The sequence below is a fragment of the Eublepharis macularius genome, chromosome 4, assembly GCF_028583425.1.
Source record: "Eublepharis macularius isolate TG4126 chromosome 4, MPM_Emac_v1.0, whole genome shotgun sequence".
Lineage (NCBI taxonomy): Eukaryota > Metazoa > Chordata > Lepidosauria > Squamata > Eublepharidae > Eublepharis > Eublepharis macularius.
Genome location: NC_072793.1, coordinates 175,056,634 through 175,074,782, shown reverse-complemented (window position 1 = coordinate 175,074,782; position 18,149 = coordinate 175,056,634). Strand labels below are relative to the sequence as shown.

At 44.7% G+C, this 18,149-nt stretch overlaps 1 protein-coding gene across 1 annotated transcript; it reads left to right on the top strand.

Annotated features, from left to right (window-relative positions):
• The first annotated feature begins 416 nt into the window (after positions 1–416).
• Positions 417–17,864, top strand: LOC129327890 (vomeronasal type-2 receptor 26-like). Its single transcript, XM_054976637.1, has 4 exons — positions 417–680; positions 7,672–7,899; positions 10,132–10,258; positions 16,954–17,864. The coding sequence occupies exons 1-4, from the start codon at positions 417–419 to the stop codon at positions 17,862–17,864; spliced, it is 1,530 nt and encodes a 509-aa protein (XP_054832612.1).
• Positions 17,865–18,149: the final 285 nt, after the last annotated feature.

The window sequence follows — 18,149 nt, the reverse complement described above, 5'->3', positions numbered from 1 at the left end:
CACAAAATCCCATTCCCATGTGAAAGCCAGCATTGCCTTTTCAATGTGGTTTGGAAGAAGACAAGAGCATCAAACCTCTCTGTCATGAATGTTTATGCTTTTTCATGGTCCTTTGGAACATTCATTTGATTTGAGTCAAGTCTTTCAAAGTTGTGCATTCCCCTTTCCAGCAGTGGTGGGGGATCCATCTCCCCTTGAATGCTTGGCAAATACCAGAGAGTTGTTCACTTTGTACAAAGCTCTTCCTCTTAGCACAGAGAAGGATATGCAAAAAGTACAGTTTTAAGGGATAAAACCCAGGCGTTTTTTATTTCCAGGGCAAGAAGCAGGCTTCTGATGTGATGCTTACAATGAATAGAAAATGAAAAAGTGTTTTTCCTTTTGGTAGACATTCACACATGAAATACATAGCTCTCATGTCCTTCCTGATTGCCATTCAGGAGATCAATCAGAATCCCAACATTTTGCCCAACGTCACTCTGGGCTACGACGTCTACGACAACTATTTCAATGCAAGGCTGACTTATGATGGAGTGTTAGACCTGCTCTTCTTGGGGAAGGAGAATATTCCAAACTATCACTGTGGAGGTGGAAAGAACCTGTTGGCAGTTCTTGAAGGGTCTGAGTCTCAAATCCCCATCGAGATCTCCAGTCTGCTGGGCACCTACAAAATCCCACTGGTATGAAGTGGGGGTGAGGGGGGAGTTATCTTATTTGGGACAAATCTATGAGCTTTTCATCCCTTGGAAAATTTCCTGCAATGTTCTCAGAGTCCCTACATTCTGGACTTCTGCTGCAATGGCTCCAGGTATCAAATTATGATGACTCAGTCTGGAAGCAAACAGTAGTCTTTCAGAAAGCGGAGAGAGATTTTGCTTCCTCTTCTTTGCAGACATGTTCTTTTGCCACTTTGTGCCTGGTTGTCCATCAGATCTGGCAGGTTTTAGAAAGAATAGAAAATCTCTTCATCACTGGAGAATAAAAAATTACATCCGGTCACCCCTTTCAGAGCAATAATTGGGTGATCCCTCTTGAAGGAAGGATACACAATTCCTGGCCTATCTAACTCTTTGGCTCTCTGTGGCTAAGAGACAATGCTAAGTCCTACACTTCCAACAATTTGACACAGCTCTGGTAGCATAATTCATGTCACCTGACTCCAAAAGTCCTTTTGGAGTCAGGTGACATGAAATATGCTATCAGAGCTGTGTCAAGTCCTTTTGGAGTCTACCTTTTTAAGGTAGATGTAATTTTGTGCTTATTACAGCCCTGATGGAAACAGATGAATAGGATTGGAGGGATGAATGGAGGGAGGCAGAAGGAGGACAGGGGACTTGGTTGGTTGATCTTTAAGGATAAGTCCCATATATTCCCCCAGTGGGCAAAGGCTGAACCAGGCAGGAACAGGAAGCTGACTTTTACTCTCAGAGCAAAGGTCTATCAAATTCTGTCTTAATTCTCTACTAGGCAGCAGTTTGGCACTTTCCATCTTTCCCAAAACATCTTTTAAGTTAAATATATATCCATTTTTACCCAGCCTTTTCTCCAACGGAGACACAGAAAATCTTACATCATTCTCCTCTCTTCCACTTTATCCTCACAACAACCCTTTGAGGTAGGTTAGGCTGTGAGGATGTGACTGGCTCAAAATCACTCTGCAAGCTTTTGTGGCAAAGTGGGGATTTGAACTTGGCTCCTCCAGATCCTAGTCCAATACTTTAACCACTGCTCCACACCAGCTCTTAATAATAGAATAGTAAAAGTAGGGGGCCTTCCCGACCTCCTTAGACAAGCCATTCCACCAGATGGGGGCCACAACAGAGCATGTGTCTCTACAGGAACCTCTCAATCTTACCCATTTGCAGGATAGTACCTTCAGTCTGAAAGGACTATAGAGTAGACTTGCGCATTTGAGGCTATCATACTTTGGTCACATCAAGAGAAGACAAGACTCTCTGGAAAAGCCAGTAATGCTAGGAAAAATGGAAGGGAGTAGGAAAAGAGGAGGACCTAAAACAAGATGGCTTGACTCAATAAAAGAAGCCACGTCCTCCCGTTTGCAAGGTCTGAGCAAGTCCGTTAACGATAGGATGCTTTGGAGGTCTTTCAATCATGTCAGTTCCCCCATTTAACATGGGCATATTTCGTTGCCTCAGAAAGGGGGACCCCTTTATTCTAACTGTCTGATATTTGGCAGGGTAGCTGAACTACTGGAGTACTGCAGCCTCCCTGAGTTTTGTCCCGTTCAGATAGAAAAATCAGGCAGGCACAGCCCCAAGAAAGAGTGTTTGTGTGCAGGAAACCAACTACAGAAACCAAGAGAGAGAATTATGAAAAGGAAAAAATAATAAAAGAAACAATAATGAAAAGAACCATACAAATCAACCCAATAACGAAACAGTCCCTTTGGGAATGAATGGTAAACATGAAAGAAATGGAACAAACTCTCATGCACAAGTCTAGTATTGAGCAATCAGTCAGGCATACCAAGAGTTGTTCTGTGACCACTGTCTGTATCATCTTGCACAGAGAGGGAAAATTAGAGACTAGGTGATCATTGACTACATCATTCCAAAAGAAGAACGATGCAGTCAACCATAACCCAATGCTTTTTAAAGTAGTGAAAGGGTATTCATCTCATTTAATAATCAGGAAAGGTGCCCTGAGTCAGTGACTGAGCTATGATGGATATTAAGGATACATTTCATCAACCGAGATGGCCAAGGATCTCAAAAACATTGAGCTGGGAGGGACCCCAAGAGAGATCTAGTCCAACCCTCTGCACAACACAGGAAATTCATAACTATCTCCCACCACCACCTCCCCCAGGGACCCCCACTCTATGCCCAGAAGAAGGCAAAAAATCTTCCAGTTCCACAGGCAACTTGACCTGGAGGAGAATTCCTTCCTGACCCCCATGAGACAATCGGCATCACCTTGGACATATAAGAAAGGGCCATGAGAGACCAGCAATGGTTCTTCCCTTCATGCCCTCCCTCTCCCAATCCCACAAGTGGTGGCCTTCACACATCCCAAGATCCCAGCAACATCTGCCATTGGTTCCATAAACAGACCAGATGGTGCTCTGGACATGTTACAACCAGCATTCAGATTGGAGTTTCACTGCAAAAAACGTTGCACAGCTGTCAATATCTGGAAATGTAAAAGCTCAGACTTGGAATTCCACAAGTGCTGAAACACCTTAAACAACCTAGCTGAGAGCAAAATTGATGATGCCACGGGAGCAGAGAAAAAGGATTTCTTTGTTATGGTCATCGCAGCCTCATGGGTCTTCCAGTGAGCTTTACAGGAAGCTTTTCGGATTCAGTTTAATATATCTGCCACTGAAACCTCAGGTGTCTCTCAGTCCTTTTCAGCTCCATAGTAAACCCAGATGCTGGATTCTGCTTCAGGAATAGGAGAGATTAACAGGGGGCACATGTCTATAGCTCCTCTTAGCAAGCCACACAACAGAGATCTTGCCTGGGATCCTGAAATCCCCAGAGCTTCTGAGAATCCAGGAGCATCTCCACATTGCTCTGTGTCAGCGCCACATTCACCCATGCCTTGAGGACACAGCAGTCAGACACATGCAAGATTGCAGGGAGGGAAGAAAAACCTCATCTTAAATCAGGCCCGGTGCCCGGCAGCATCTTACAAGGATAGACCCATTTATCCTGGAAATCCTTGGAGAAGATACAGCGTTATCTTGTGGTTTTCTCTGTCGGATTCCACATTTTAGATTTGAAACCAAGTTTATCCTGAGAGCGTATTTTATGAGTGGTGCTTTGGGAGCAGCCAAGGGAATACTTGAGTACAGAAATATGAACCATAAATGGATTTGGGATGCTATTTTGGTCAACGCTTCATTCCTGATATTGGGCTGCCTTGTTCAGATTCACATGGATCCTGCACGGTAGGCAAAATGTCAGCCGAGCACAGAAGCACTCCTACCACTGCCCAAATAACGCACCAAATCTTCCTCGCATTGCTTGGGCTTCCCTCCATCCTAAAGATTGTACTGCAATCTCTTCCTTTCCTCCATAGGTCAGTTATGGGTTTGCTTCCCACGTTTTTCATGATCCAGCTGAGTTTCCTTTTCTCTACCAGACGTTTCCAAAACAGGAACAACAATATCTGGCAATTGTTAAACTTCTCCAGCACTTCCAATGGACATGGATTGGTCTTGTTGCACCGGATAATGATAATGGAGAACAATTCATGAAAACCTTCCCCACTTTGGCCAGCAAGGGTGGCGTTTGTATTGCTTTCTCGCTACGCTTTGAAGCGACAACTGTTGAAGCAGTTCTAGTAAATAAATTTCTGTCATCTGCTGCATTTCGCTTGTGGAGAAAAGTCCATGTATTTGTTTATTATGGGGAGCCAACATTTTTTACGATTATACCACAATATATACATAGAGCAACTGATCAACGGATCAAGCCCCCTGTGGGGAAAGTCTGGATCACGGCAGCTTTGTGGGACCTTACCCTCTACTTGTATTATACACTTACACATATCAATCCAATGCATAGATTTTTTTCCTTCTCCATGCAGAGAAAGAAAAGGGTAAATACAGACACTAGAATGATAGTTGAGAGCATTAAGGCCTGCAAAAAAATCATTTTATTGTTTCCATTCAAAGCCTCTGTTGTCTGTGAAAGGCAAAGTAAGATGCAGAGAGAGAGAAGATCTGGAGCCCCTTTCCCAGGATTTGATGGAAACTATCCTGTCTCTAGACATATACAGCTTTTTCAATGCTGTCCTGGCTGTGGCTCAGGCCTTACATGCTGCATACTCATCAGGGTCCAAGCACACATTAGCCAGGAGCAAGATGGACCTCCAGAGGATACATCCGTGGCAGGTATTCCTTTCCCTTTGGAAGTAGCTTAATGAATAACAACGTGGTTTCAAGTCACATCCAGCTCCTTTCTTAGGATGTTCAAGGCAAGAGATGAGCAGAGGTGGTTTGCCCTTAGCTTCCCATTGCATTCTAACTCCAGTCTTCCTCATTGGTCTCCCATTGAAGCGTTGAACCTGCTTAGCTTCCAAGATTAGAGATGAGCACGAACCAGAAAAAAACCTAACCATGTGGTTCATGGTTCGTAAAATTTCACGAACCACAAACCACGAAATTTCATGAACCTGCCCCTGTTCATGAACCAGTTCATTTGTTTCGTGAAAACGGCACATCTACGTCAGAAAATCATCACTTCCGGGTCAGCAGAAGGTCTGCCGTAAGTCTATCTCCTATCGCCTAGGCAACTGATTGATTGGCACCGGGCTGTCTGTGGTCACAAACCAAAAAACGAACCAAACAAACCAGCCTAAAAGTTCGTGGTGGTTCATCAGAAATGGAATCTGATGAACCGCAGTTCACAAACCACAAACCAGCCTGGTTGATGATTAATTTTGGTTCATATTTCAATTCATGCCCATCTCTATCCAAGATATGACGAGATTGGGCTGTACCTTGCCATTCTACCCACAAAATCTGTTTTTGAGGCGTGCAGATTTTCAATATTCATCAGATGCTTTGAATGTGTTAGAGCCTAACTTGATACTACAAGCGGCAGGAGCATGCCATGAGGGTTTGCAGCTGTATGGTAGCTGAGTGTTCCTGGTAGAAATTCGGCAGTAAATGCACAGCATGGCCCAATTCAAATCAGAATTGCAGCATGGGAGAAGGGGAAAATCTGGCCTCCCCATGCAGTTTTAAGTGGTTGAGACAGCCTGGGAGCCTCAGGTGGGGGCATTATTCCCTCTGCATGGAGTCAGGACACACAAGTATTCAGTGCATGTACTGGCACTCAAAGGATCAAGTCGCCCACCTTGACTCAAGTTGCTTTAGCCAGAAAAACAGCACAGGGGAGAAGACAGAAATTCCTCCTTCTTCTGTGTTGCAGTCCTAATCCAAATCTGGTCATCTTGTTCACTTACATATGCACTACCACAAGGAACTACAAGTGGGTACAATATAGCCACAGGTCCCCGTGGTGAAATAGGATGGTTTGAGACATCTAGGTAGGCTTTGACTGCTGGGATTATTAAGTGCCTGTGTTCAACAGGAGATCTCCCACCCTGCACTCACATTTCCATGGCTGCCGATGTTCATGGCAGGAGAAGGGGGGATGACGTCTGACCTCGAGATTTTGGACTACATGGTCTTTTTTGGGCAAGTGATGTTACTTCTGTGTCAGACGTGACCTTCCCCAACCTATCCCCTTAAATTTCTTTATGGTTGCAGCCTGGGCACAGACTAGGCAGCCTTAATGGGAGCTCTGTTTTCAGTCCCAATTCAAAGCACTGTTAACAAAAAGAGAAACTTGTATGAGGCTTTATGTCATTCTCAATGGATCTATCCGCAGCCTTTGAGGCAGTAGATCCTGCCATCCTGTTGAGGCATTTGGAGGCAGAAGCAGGTATCAAGGGATGTGCCTTGGGCAGATTTAAATCATTCCTCAGGGAACAGCCTCACTGGGTAGCTGTTTGGGACTACCTAACTTCAGAGTGAGAACTCTCTGCAATGGTTCTACAAGGCGCAATCTTGTCCTCCATGCTATTCAACCTCTAGGTGCAGCCTTTAAAAGGTAATGGTAAAGATAGTCCCCTGTGCAAGCACTGAGTCATTACTGATTCATGGGGGAATGTTGCATCATGACTTTTCTTAGCAGATTTTTGTTACGGGGTGGTTTGCCATTGCCTTCCCCAGCCATCTACACTTTACTTTGAGGAAACTGGGTACTCATTTTACCAACCTCGGAAGGATGGAAGGTTGAGTCAACTTTGTGCCAGTCTTTTGAACCCAGCTTCCGCCAGGATCGAGCTCAGGTCGTGAGCAGAGCTTGGACTTCTGTACTGCAGCTTACCACTCTGTGTCATGGAGCTCCTATAAAGCCTTTAGAAGAACTCATTTGTAGCTATGGCATAGGATGGCATCAATATGCAGATCAGACCCAGTTGAATAGCTCACAATCCAAATGCCCTCATGATGCAGTCAAGGTCCTGAATTGACTTACTCTGTGTAATCCACCTTGTATCTCTATGAGAAAGGAGGACAATAAATGAGAGAGAGAGAGAGAGAGAGAGAGAGAGAGAGAGAGAGAGAGAGCATGCACAATGCTAGCCAAGAAGTGTAGTCAATTTCCGCTCTCCACAGAGCTGGCAAAGATTGCTGGTCAGAGGGTTTTTTAGTTTCCTCTTTGCTTCTCCAAAGGCTCTGTCAATTTCACCTATCCTTCTAGGAGATGAAAAGGAAATTAACAAACCCTCTGAGGAGTGAGCTTTGCTGGCTCTGTAGAGAGGTAAACTTGACTTAAACTAAGCTTCCCAGCTAACATTGCATTCTCATGTAAGGTGTCTCATGTAGAGAGACTCAGAGAGAGAGAGATGGATGGAGGGATGGAGGGATGGAGGGATGGAGGGATGGGCAAAACATTCAGTACTACTGTGAATCCAGGAGATTTGGCACAAGTCACAAACCATACATGAACCTATCAATGCACTCTGATCATCTTGTGCCACCTTAGGGACCCTATTTTGGTGGGAAATATGGCTTATAAATGTTTTAAATAAATAAACAATAAAAAGATTAGTGATCCAAATAACCAGGGTTGAGGTATGTTCTGGTCTCCTGCTTTCTAATTGCCTGACTTTTCACTTCCATTCCAGCTCCACACTTCCCTAAGGAACATCCATCTTTTCAACACTTCCAAAGTGTATACGTATTGGGATGAAAATGGGGATGCTGTGATGGATTTTAATGTCTTGAAATGGATGAGATTCCCGAATGAGTCTATTGTTGGAGTAAAAGTGGGGAGTGTAGAGAGACAGGCAACCTCAGACCTCAAGTTCACCATTGACCAGGATGCCTTTTTGTTTTCCAAGAGTTTAAACCAGGTGAGGAAATCTGTTGCTTTCTTTTTGTTCTATTTATCATTTGTTAAGATTTAATAATTGGATGGATGCTATATGTGAAAATAAAAATGGATGCATGAATTTATTTTATACATCATTTCTCTCTACAAATATCACACAAATCAACTTCTGATTCTTACTCATTCAATTTACAAACTTGTATAACAGGGAATGTGATTGGAATAATAACAAGTGATAGCGGAATTGCAGATTTTAACTTTTAAACTATTGTTTAGGACATAGTAGGACTGGGAGGCTGGTTTTAGGTTCTTGGGTAACTCTTCAAAGTGCATTTTTGTCACTGTTCTAGCTAAGCTACACTTTTCAGCCTTGAGACAAATAACTTACTAACCAGTACCTTGATGCCCAGAATAAATCATAGAACAAGTGAAAAAAAACAATTATTGTGTGTTAGTATCATGCTTTCAGAGCAAATAAAGATTGTTTGATAAAATCACATTAGGCTAGTCAGGATCTGTCATGCTTGAGAGCTTAACCTAAGTCATACCATGTTAAGTTGTGTAGTTGTTTAGTCTTTCTCTCCCTCCAGGTCTAGCTGTGCCATGACCGCACTTTCCATGGGAGCGGATGCTGCGTCTTATCTGTTTTTCTTCAGAGTCGACCTTGATGGACCAGCTTTCCCACAGAAGAGCACCCAGCAATGTGAACTCTGGGGGGAGGCAGGGAACGAAGGGTTTGATCTGTAACAACTTTCATTTTTTAACTTATTCCTAACAAAGCTTGTGCTCAGCCAGGATCGCCTTGGTCCTGGAATATGGAACTCTGGGCCTGAATGCTGTCTTTCTAATAAACCTTTTGAAATCAAGAGACCTTGGCTTCTTGCAGAAGGGAGGAAGGCAGACTCTGGTGATCTGGAATGCCATAGTCTGACAAGGCTCACATAAGTGTGTCTGTGTAAGATAGCCATGCCCCAAAGCCCCCAAATCTCTAGTAACAGTGGGCCAACCAGACTGGCGCTAGAGCACCCCTCCAGATCACCCCTCCAGCATTAGTGCATCAACGGTCCCTTTTTATGCATTCAGGTAGATTTTATATATCCTTTTCCTCCCACTGCCAGTGACCATAAGTACTGCCTCACAGTCATTCGATCCCTTCAGTAAATGGGTTGAAGCTTTTTGTTGCTGAAACATCACAGCTGCCATAAGAGCCCATCTCCTTTTTAAAAAATGCTTAGAGTAGGTGAGGCATCACACATTAATTTGGATATGGGCCCCTATTTTGTTGTTGAAGTCACTGAGGAAGTCTGTAAAGTCCTCAGCATTCTGCAATGCTTCGACAGTTCTAGTCATCCTTGGTCATCTGGCCGCATTGAATGCACAAACGGCTCCCTTAAAGAGGCTCAATGCAAAATGGTCCATTCCTCTGGGAAGGACTGGGATGACAAACTACCCATCACCCTCCAGGGCACCAAAATGCTCCCGCCTGAGGCTTTCTGGCTTATGGTAGCCTTCCCTCAGCCCTTGAAGCCATTTCAGTTAATGATGAGTGGGTCCACTCTCTCATTGCTGATGTCCTGAGTCAGTCAGAGCCCAGCAACAACTAGGAGTCTTCAGACAAAGAGCTACCTGCAATTAGCTCTTAGCCAGTAATTATTTGACCAGCTGCAGCTGACCCAGAGCCAGGAGAAGAACAATCAGGCTACCAACTGACAAGGAATCACAGCCAACAGCTGAAGCAGAACCAATACAGGGTAGCTCAGTAGTATGCAACAAGTCAGAGACCCCACCCAGCTCCCCCACACCCTTGCAGCACCGATGCTGTCAGAGAGGGGCAGGCAGGGAGGGAGAGTGCTAGACTCATGAGCCAGCGTCAGCTGTCGACTGCTGAAATAGATGAGTAGTTTCGGGATGACTGCCAAGTAATTGGCCGGTTGTTTAGTTCATCAAGGCTGAGCTATAAGGTCAGCCTGGAGGAGCAATAGTTTGTGGATGTAGTCACTATGCTTGATGACTGGTCCACTGTTCTTGCTGGTACCTGACTTCTGGAGCCTGGATCTCTGGACTGGATCTGATTAATGGTTTTGCTGGAACCCCAGACTGTGGACTGGACTTGGCATATCTGCTTTCTGGGACCCCTGACTTTTGGGCCAGACTCTTTAAGTGCAGGCGGCCAGGCCTGGACTCTCCAGCCTGCAGGCACAACTGTTTCTTATTTGGATGTTTCTCAACTGCTGTTGTTTGCCTTTCTGGTTAGCCCCTGCCCCGTTCCAGGTGTACCGAGAGCTGCCAGCCCGGATATGCCAAGAAGGCTCAGGAAGGGAAGCCATTTTGCTGCTATGACTGTGATCCATGCCCGGAAGGGACCATCTCCACACAGGAAGGTGGGTGATGAAAAAGAAATTTCATAGCAGGGGGTGGGAGGACCCAAAAGGCAAGATGTGACCCATCTTTTCTACCTTTTGCTCTTCCATCTGTTACTACAACTTGCGTTTTAGTAAAATGGGAACCTCTGCTAGGTCCAAGGTGGTCTTACCCAAATAGTTTGTGCATATGGAGGCTCCATAACAAGCAAGAGCATCCCCTTGCTGGCCTGAAGCAAACATGGATGTAAATAGGCAGTCTCCTTATTAGCTGGGGGAATTACCTTAAAGGAGAAAAGTGAGAGGGGGTAACTGGGATTCTCCAACTACATCTATGGGGATTGTTTCCTTAAGATATCTTTTCAAAATAACTTAGGTGATATTTAACCGGAAAAGATTTTATTAAAAGATAAACAAAAAGGCAAACATACAGAAAACCACCCAGCACACATACAAGGCTGACTAAGAAAGTTAGAGAGGAACAAGTCAGAAAGCATGTCAGGTTCTGCCAGTTAGATCAACTGTTCCACTGCAAACACTCAAGTGTATGAGTTAAAGTTGCTTTATTATTAATCCATCAGTTTCAAGATACTCAGTAGCATTGGCAAAAGTGAGTGACGTGAAAAGGGATGGGTATGCTAGTTATAGTAGAAGATTCCCGCCCTTAAGATAGGGACCGTTAGGATTCTGGCACAAAGGATGCAGAGGTGGGGTAGGGGTTTTGAAGGAAGGAAGAAAGGAATGAAGTCATTTCAGTTCCCAGGCAATGCAGCTCCAGCTGGCACTCAAGGACATATTCTCAAGCTGGCTGCTAAACCGAAAGTAGACACCTGCAAGATAAGCTAAGCACTAATTATATACTTTATATACTCTCAGAGGTTCAGTACAGGACACAGAAAACATTTTAGGCAGATGTGCTGGCAGCCATATCTGACATACTGCCCCCCACAAAGATGGCCCTCCAGTTCATGGAGGTCCCAGCTTTTCCGGGTAGTCTTTATGAAATTTGCATTCCAGCCAAGGGGCATTCACATCAGAGGCTTTTACCCGCTCCACTTGACTTTTATCAAAATGTACCCATTCAATTAAGTACAACAGCTCCCCACATTTCAATTTAGAGTCCAGAATGTCTTCACCTTCGTAGTGTGGTTGTCCATCCACCACGGGGGGGGGGGGGGGGACTCCTCTTTCCAGGTGCCATTTATCGGAGGGGGGGGGGACTTTCTTCAGGAGGCTGAAATGAAATACAGGATGAACATTTCCCAGGTTCTCTAGTAATTTTACTTCAACAGTTACCTCATTGATAATTCTCACTACTGGAAAGGATCCCAGAAATTTCCAACCAAGCTTTTTACTTGGTTGCTTCCCCCCACCCCACCCCTGTAGGTTCTTGGTGGAAATGTACACATAATCTCCTACTGGTAACTTCCAGGGAACGGACCTTTTCTTGTCCGCCTGTTTTTTATAGTCCCCTTTTTGCTTTGTCCAGAGTTTTTTTAATCAGCGCCCACTGACTTGTTAGTTTGACCACCACTCTAACAGATCCTCTGGTTGGGTAGCGTCTGGGGTCTTAACGAATGGCATCGCCTTGCCCTCGTAGCCCTGTGCTACCATCAAGGGGGAAGCTCCTGTTGAACTGTGCACCAAGTTATTGTAACAATACTCTGCAAAAATGAAAATGTCCATCCAGTTATCTTGTTGCTAGTTAATGTAGTAATGTAAGAACTGCTCCGACACTTGATTAACCCTTTCAGTCTGTCCATCGGCTTTGGGATGGTGGATGGAATTGATTCCCTGTTCAATTCCTGCAACTTGCAGTAGCTCCTGCCAAAACTTGGCAACGAACTGGACTCCCCTGTTGGAAATTACTTTCTCCAGGAACGAGTGCAATCTGACCATGTGTTGCATGAAAAGGGTGGCCAGTTTCTTTGCGGTTGGGATTTTTGAGCAGAGGATGAAACGTAGAAAACAAATCTACTACCACCAAAATCTTTCTCTTGGAGGGGGGAGAGGTCAGTAATAAAGTCCATTGACACAGTCACCCATGGACAGGAAGGAGTTTCTAAGGATCATAAAAGTCCAGGTGCCCCCCCCTTGCTTTCCCATTAGACACACTTGGCCAGAAACGTACTGGGAAATGTCCCGTTTCATGTTTGGCCACCAAAATTGTCTTTGCACTAGGTGAACATTTTCAAATACCTGAAATATCCAGGAAGCTTGGAATCATGACAGCTTTTCAATACGTCCCCCCTCAGGTTGGCCGGAATGTACAATTTACCCTGTCTGTACCACTCTCTCCCTTTCCCAGTTCATCTTTAGGCAATTTATGCCCCCTCCTTTTCCACCTCCCCTTTAACTTTCTCCTCCCATTCCGTATGGTCAGTTTTACACTTCAAGTTCCTTGCCCAGCTCCAAGTAGTGACAGCCCCCCAACTGTACTCATGAGAATGTGGTGTCCACCACCTCCTCTTTCAGACTGTCATGTTGGGGCATGTGTGAAAGGGTGTCCGCCAGGAAGTTAGATTTGCCCAGAAGGTGTTTTAACACAAAATTGAACTCATAGAAGAATTCTGCCCACCGCAGTTGCTTGGCAACCAGTTTACACAGAGTACATAATGCCTCTAGATTTTTATGATCTGTCCATACTTCAAAAGGCACTTTAGCCCCCTCCAGCCAGTGCCTCCAGGTACACAAGGCCTCTTTATTCCATACAGTCCAGTGGCCTCTTTATTCCATATGTGGCCTCTTTTATTCCACACAGCCCAGTGGCGTTCAGCCTCAGAAAATTTGAGACATAAGCACAGGGGTGTAATTCCCCTGCCTCATCTTCCTGCAATATCACCCCTTCCCATGGCTATGTCACTAGCATTCACTTGCACAATGAATTTGCAACTTTCATCAGAGTGCTGCAGGGCTGGCTTTAAGGTGAACAATGTTTTCAGGAGCTCAAAAACATCCTGACAGTCTTTTTTCCAGTTCAATTTAACATTCAGTTTCTCCCATTGTGGCCCTTTCCCCTTGGTTTTCAACAAATCGGTTAATAGTAAGGATATCTGGGCAAAATTTCTTCTGAAGGGTCTGTAAAAGTTAGCAAAGCCCAGAAATGATTGTAATTGCCTCCTGGTTTTGGGGGGGGGGGGTGTTTGGGGGGGAGGTGTTGGGGGGAGTGTCACCCCACTAAAGCTTGTATCTTAGTAGGATCCATTTTCAGTTCCTGCCCTGATATTCGATATCCTAAGAAATCCAATTCCTCTTTGTGGAATTCTCATTTTGAAAGTTTTATGGGCAGATAGTTGTCCCTCATGGCCTTCAGTACCTGCTGTACCAATTTTAAATGAGACTCATAATCTTGTGAATAAATTAATATGTCATCTAGGTAAACCACCACTCCTTTGTATAAGTATTCGTGCAAGACCTCATTGATCATATTCATGAACATCCCTGGAGCCCCTTGCAATCCAAATGTCACGACCTGATATTCGAATTGTCCCAAAGAGCTGTTAAAAGCCATTTTCCATTTGTCCCCCTCTCGAATTCTCACTTGGAAGTACACATCTCTCAAGTCCAATTAAAAGAAGATCTTTCCTTGATACACTACCCCTAGTAGGTCTTGGATCAGGGGGAGAGGGTAAGTATTTGACATTGAAGCCGCATTTATCCCCCTATAATCTGTACAAAGTCTCAACTCACCATCCTTTTCTTACAGAATAATACTGGGGCAGCATGAGGGGAGCTAGTGGAACAGATGAAACCTTGGGCCAGATTTTTATCAGTTAACTGCCGTAACTCCTCTCGTTCCCCTGGGCTCATCAAATATAGTTTCCCCTTGGGTAGTTTCTGTCCTGGGATCAATTCAATAGCACAGTCCATCGCTCTGTGAGAGGGAAGCTCATCAGCTTCCTTTTCATTGAACACTTTACTCAAGTCCTGGTATCTGGGGAGAATCTGACAAAGCAGTTTGGGGGAGGGTATAGTTACTAGTCACAAAGACAGAGGTCCACAGAGTCAGTAGCAAAACAACCAGTGTTTTACAGAGAAGAAAGAGAAGCCCAAACAGATTTGGTGCACACATACACTTACTGGTGGCTAGGGAGCCCAGGTTTAGGGCAAAATACTCCCTGGGGAAAGCTGATGTATTTGTTCCCCAAAACAATAGCTTGTTGGTTTTTCCAGAGGGGGGATAATAAGTTGGGAGAGGCTTCCTAAGGGGAGCTATAGGTGTGCAAGTTATTTGATGACCCTTTGAGTACCAGATGGGAAAAGCTACCAGGTTTGCTTAATAGTGATAGGTGGTGCTTAATCGGGGCAAATGGGTGAGCGGAGGTAAGGCTGAATGTGGATGAGATTACTCAGGAGCTTCTTGGCAGCCTCATTGTCTTCCGTGATGCATCTCTCCATGGCAAGGAGGGGGTGTTTAGTCAGCCAGCCACTCTGACTCTCCTTTCTGAATGATTTTTCCAGGTTTTTGCCTGGCTGGCAAACATATTGTGCCAAGCAGCACCTGGCGCTTATGCTATATGAGGAAGGGAGCTTATGATTTTATATCTATAAAATGCACTGCAATGGGAGGAGGGGTCTGACTGCCAACAGTGGAGCAAGAAATCCTAATATGATGTGAGGGAAGAAACACAAACCACACAGGAAAGGAACCCAGCAGAGAAAGTTGTTCTGTCTGTATGTTTGCATAAGACACAGGGTTTCTGGGGTTAATCTGACAACTGTTGCTGCTGCTGGCACCACTGCGTGTCTGGAGAAGGCATGGGTTCAGCCATTGACAGTCTCACTGGATGTCTACTGGATGTATTTAAGAGCTTCTGCCTGTTAGAATAGACAGCCCTGTAAGAATCAAGCCATAGATATAGGTCAGTCCAGCAGCTTCATATCTTGTTTCTGATTTGGTAAGAACTTCTGTAATTGACTTTCTTAGGGTCAAAACCTCAGTACTCCAAGAAACAGTGTGCAGCTTGAGTTTATTGTTTGATCTAGTCTTTGCCTTGGAGAACCTAGTGGCATCTTCCTCAAGGATAGGAGGATGTGCTTTGTTTCTCCATAGAAAGACTTGCAAGACTTCTATTTCCCTTGATAACAACCTACCTTGATTACTGCAATGGTGTGACCTTGAAGATTCCTAAGAGGCAACTGCGAAAAAGTTTTTTCAGTTTTTCTGCCTTATTTGTATTTGTCAACAGGTGACCACTTAGACAAGATCTAGGAGCCATGTCAAGAAACTTTTATTCTCCCAAACTTTTAGCATGTGAACTACTTTCCAGATGATTTTTCTTATATTTATTATTTGTGGCACTGCTTGTTGTTTTATTATGGCCCCTCTATTGTTTGTAATGTCTTCTATTGTTGCTAACACAATTCATCCTACAGGACATATTTCTAACATTTTAGGAACTCGATTGCCCCCATGTAGAATTTTAAAAATTATAGTCGTTCAAGAAGGACTTTCGGTAAAGAGGAAAATCTCTTCCCCAGTTCTTAGAAAGTTTCTATTGTCATGTTTGTTTACAAGAAGGAACTTGGTTCCCAGCCTCCAATTCCCTCAGCATGTTCTTGGATCTGGACCTCTTCCATCAGAACATAAGAAGAGTTTTTCTGAATCAGATGAAAGGTCAATAGAGTTCCTCACTATCTCACAGTGGCTAGCCAGAGAGCCCAGAGCAAATGGTATTCAGACATACAATATTTCTTACATGTATGGCATTGTAGGCAAAAATATATATTTAGAATCATAGAATCATAGCTGGAAGGGGCCATACAGACCATCTAGTCCAACCCCCTGCCCAGTGCAGGATCAGCCTAAAGCATCTCTGACGAGTATTCATCCAGCTTCTTCTTGAAAACTGCCAGTAAGGGGGAGCTCACCACCTCCCTAGGCAGCTGATTCCACTTTTGAACTACTCTGACCGTGAAAAAGTTTTTCCTAATATCCAGCTGGTACCTTTGTGCATGTAGTTTAAGCCCATTGCTTCGCATCCTACCCTCTGCTGCCAACTGGAACAGCTCCTTGCCCTCCTCCAAATGACAGCCTTTCAAATATTTAAAGAAAGCAATCATGTCCCCCCTCAACCTCCTCTTCTCCAAACTAAACATTCCCAAGGCCCTCAGCCTTTCCTTGTAGGGTTCAATCTCCAGACTCCTGATCATCCTTGTCACTCTCCTCTGCACCCTCTCGATTTTGTCCACATCCTTTTTGAAGTGAGGCCTCCAGAACTGCACACAGTACTCCAGGTGTGGCCTGACCAAGGCAGTATAGAGAGGGGCTATGACCTCCTGCGATTTCGACGCTATGGCCCCTTTGATACAACCCAGGATTGAATTAGCCTTTTTTGCCTCCGCATCACACCGACTGCTCATATTTAGTTTACAGTCCACTCTTACCCCAAGATCCCTTTCACATATACTACTGCCCAGAAGTGTATCCCCCATCCAGTATTTGTGCTTCCCTTTTTTGTGGCCCAGATGCAATACTGTGCACTTGTCCTTGTAGAATTGCATCCTATTCACAGATGCCCACTTCTCCAGAGTATTCAGGTTTTGTTGAATTTTAAGTCTTCTTGGGTGTTTGCTCCCCCTCCCAATTTGGTATCATCAGCAAATTTAATGAGCAGCCCTTCCACTCCTTCATCCAGATCCACCATCCAGATTTAGTGAATAATAGAACACCATTTATTGTAGATATAAATCAGGTATTCCTTCTGTCTTTCCAGATGCAGAGCATTGTGACAAATGCCCGGATGATCACCATCCAAACAAGGACCGAACTCGATGTGTCCCAAAGGCCATAACCTTCCTCTCCTATGAAGAAACTTTGGGGATTGGCCTAGCTGTCTTTCCTCTCTTCTTGTCCCTAATCACTGGTTTTGTTTTAGGACTCTTCATTAAATTCCTGGACACTCCTGTAGTCAAAGCCAACAACAGAGATCTCACTTACATTCTCCTCGTTTCCCTCCTGCTTTCCTTTCTGTCCTGCTTTCTATTCATCGGCCAGCCAAGGAAAGTAACCTGCCTTCTCCGACAAACTGCCTTCAGCATCATCTTCTCAGTTGCCATCTCTTCTGTGTTGGCCAAAACCATCACTGTAGTGGTGGCCTTCATGGCCACCAAGCCAGGAAACACAATGAGGAAATGGCTGGGGAAGAGTCCGTCCAACTCTGTTGTCATTTCTTGTTCTGCTGTCCAAGTTGTCCTCTGTGCCCTCTGGCTGGGCTTCTCTCCCCCCTACCCAGAGTCTGACATGCACTCCCAGCCTGGACAGATCACACTGCAATGCAATGAAGGGTCTATCGCCATGTTTTATGGTGCCCTGGGCTACATGGGCTTCCTGGCTGCCGCCTCTTTCACAGTGGCTTTTCTGGCCAGGAAGCTGCCTGGGGCCTTCAATGAGGCCAAGCTGATCACCTTCAGCATGCTGGTGTTTTGCAGTGTCTGGGTGTCCTTTGTGCCCACGTACCTGAGCACGAAGGGGAAATACATGGTGGCCGTGCAGGTCTTCTCCATCTTGGCCTCCAGTGCTGGCCTGCTGGGCTGCATCTTCCTTCCCAAGTGCTACATTATCATCTTGAGGCCTAACCTTAATACCAAGCAGCATCTAATGATAAAAGTGAACCAATTCCATTGAATGTAAAGTGGCAAGGAGACTCCTTGATATATCCTGATGCACAAGGACAATAAAAAGAATCTTACTGTCTATCACCCAATTTGTTTGCTATCTGTAATAGGGAAACTGCATGCCATCTAATTTGGAACATGTGTGTAGCTTTCATCAATCTTATTTTTACTCCTGATTTAAAGTTTCCATAAAGAAGGGCCGAGTGGGCCAGACAAGAGCCCTGGGAGATAGCACTAGTTGCCATCCATAAGGATTTGGATTCTCCAATCTTGTTTACAAGAGGAACTGTAGTCT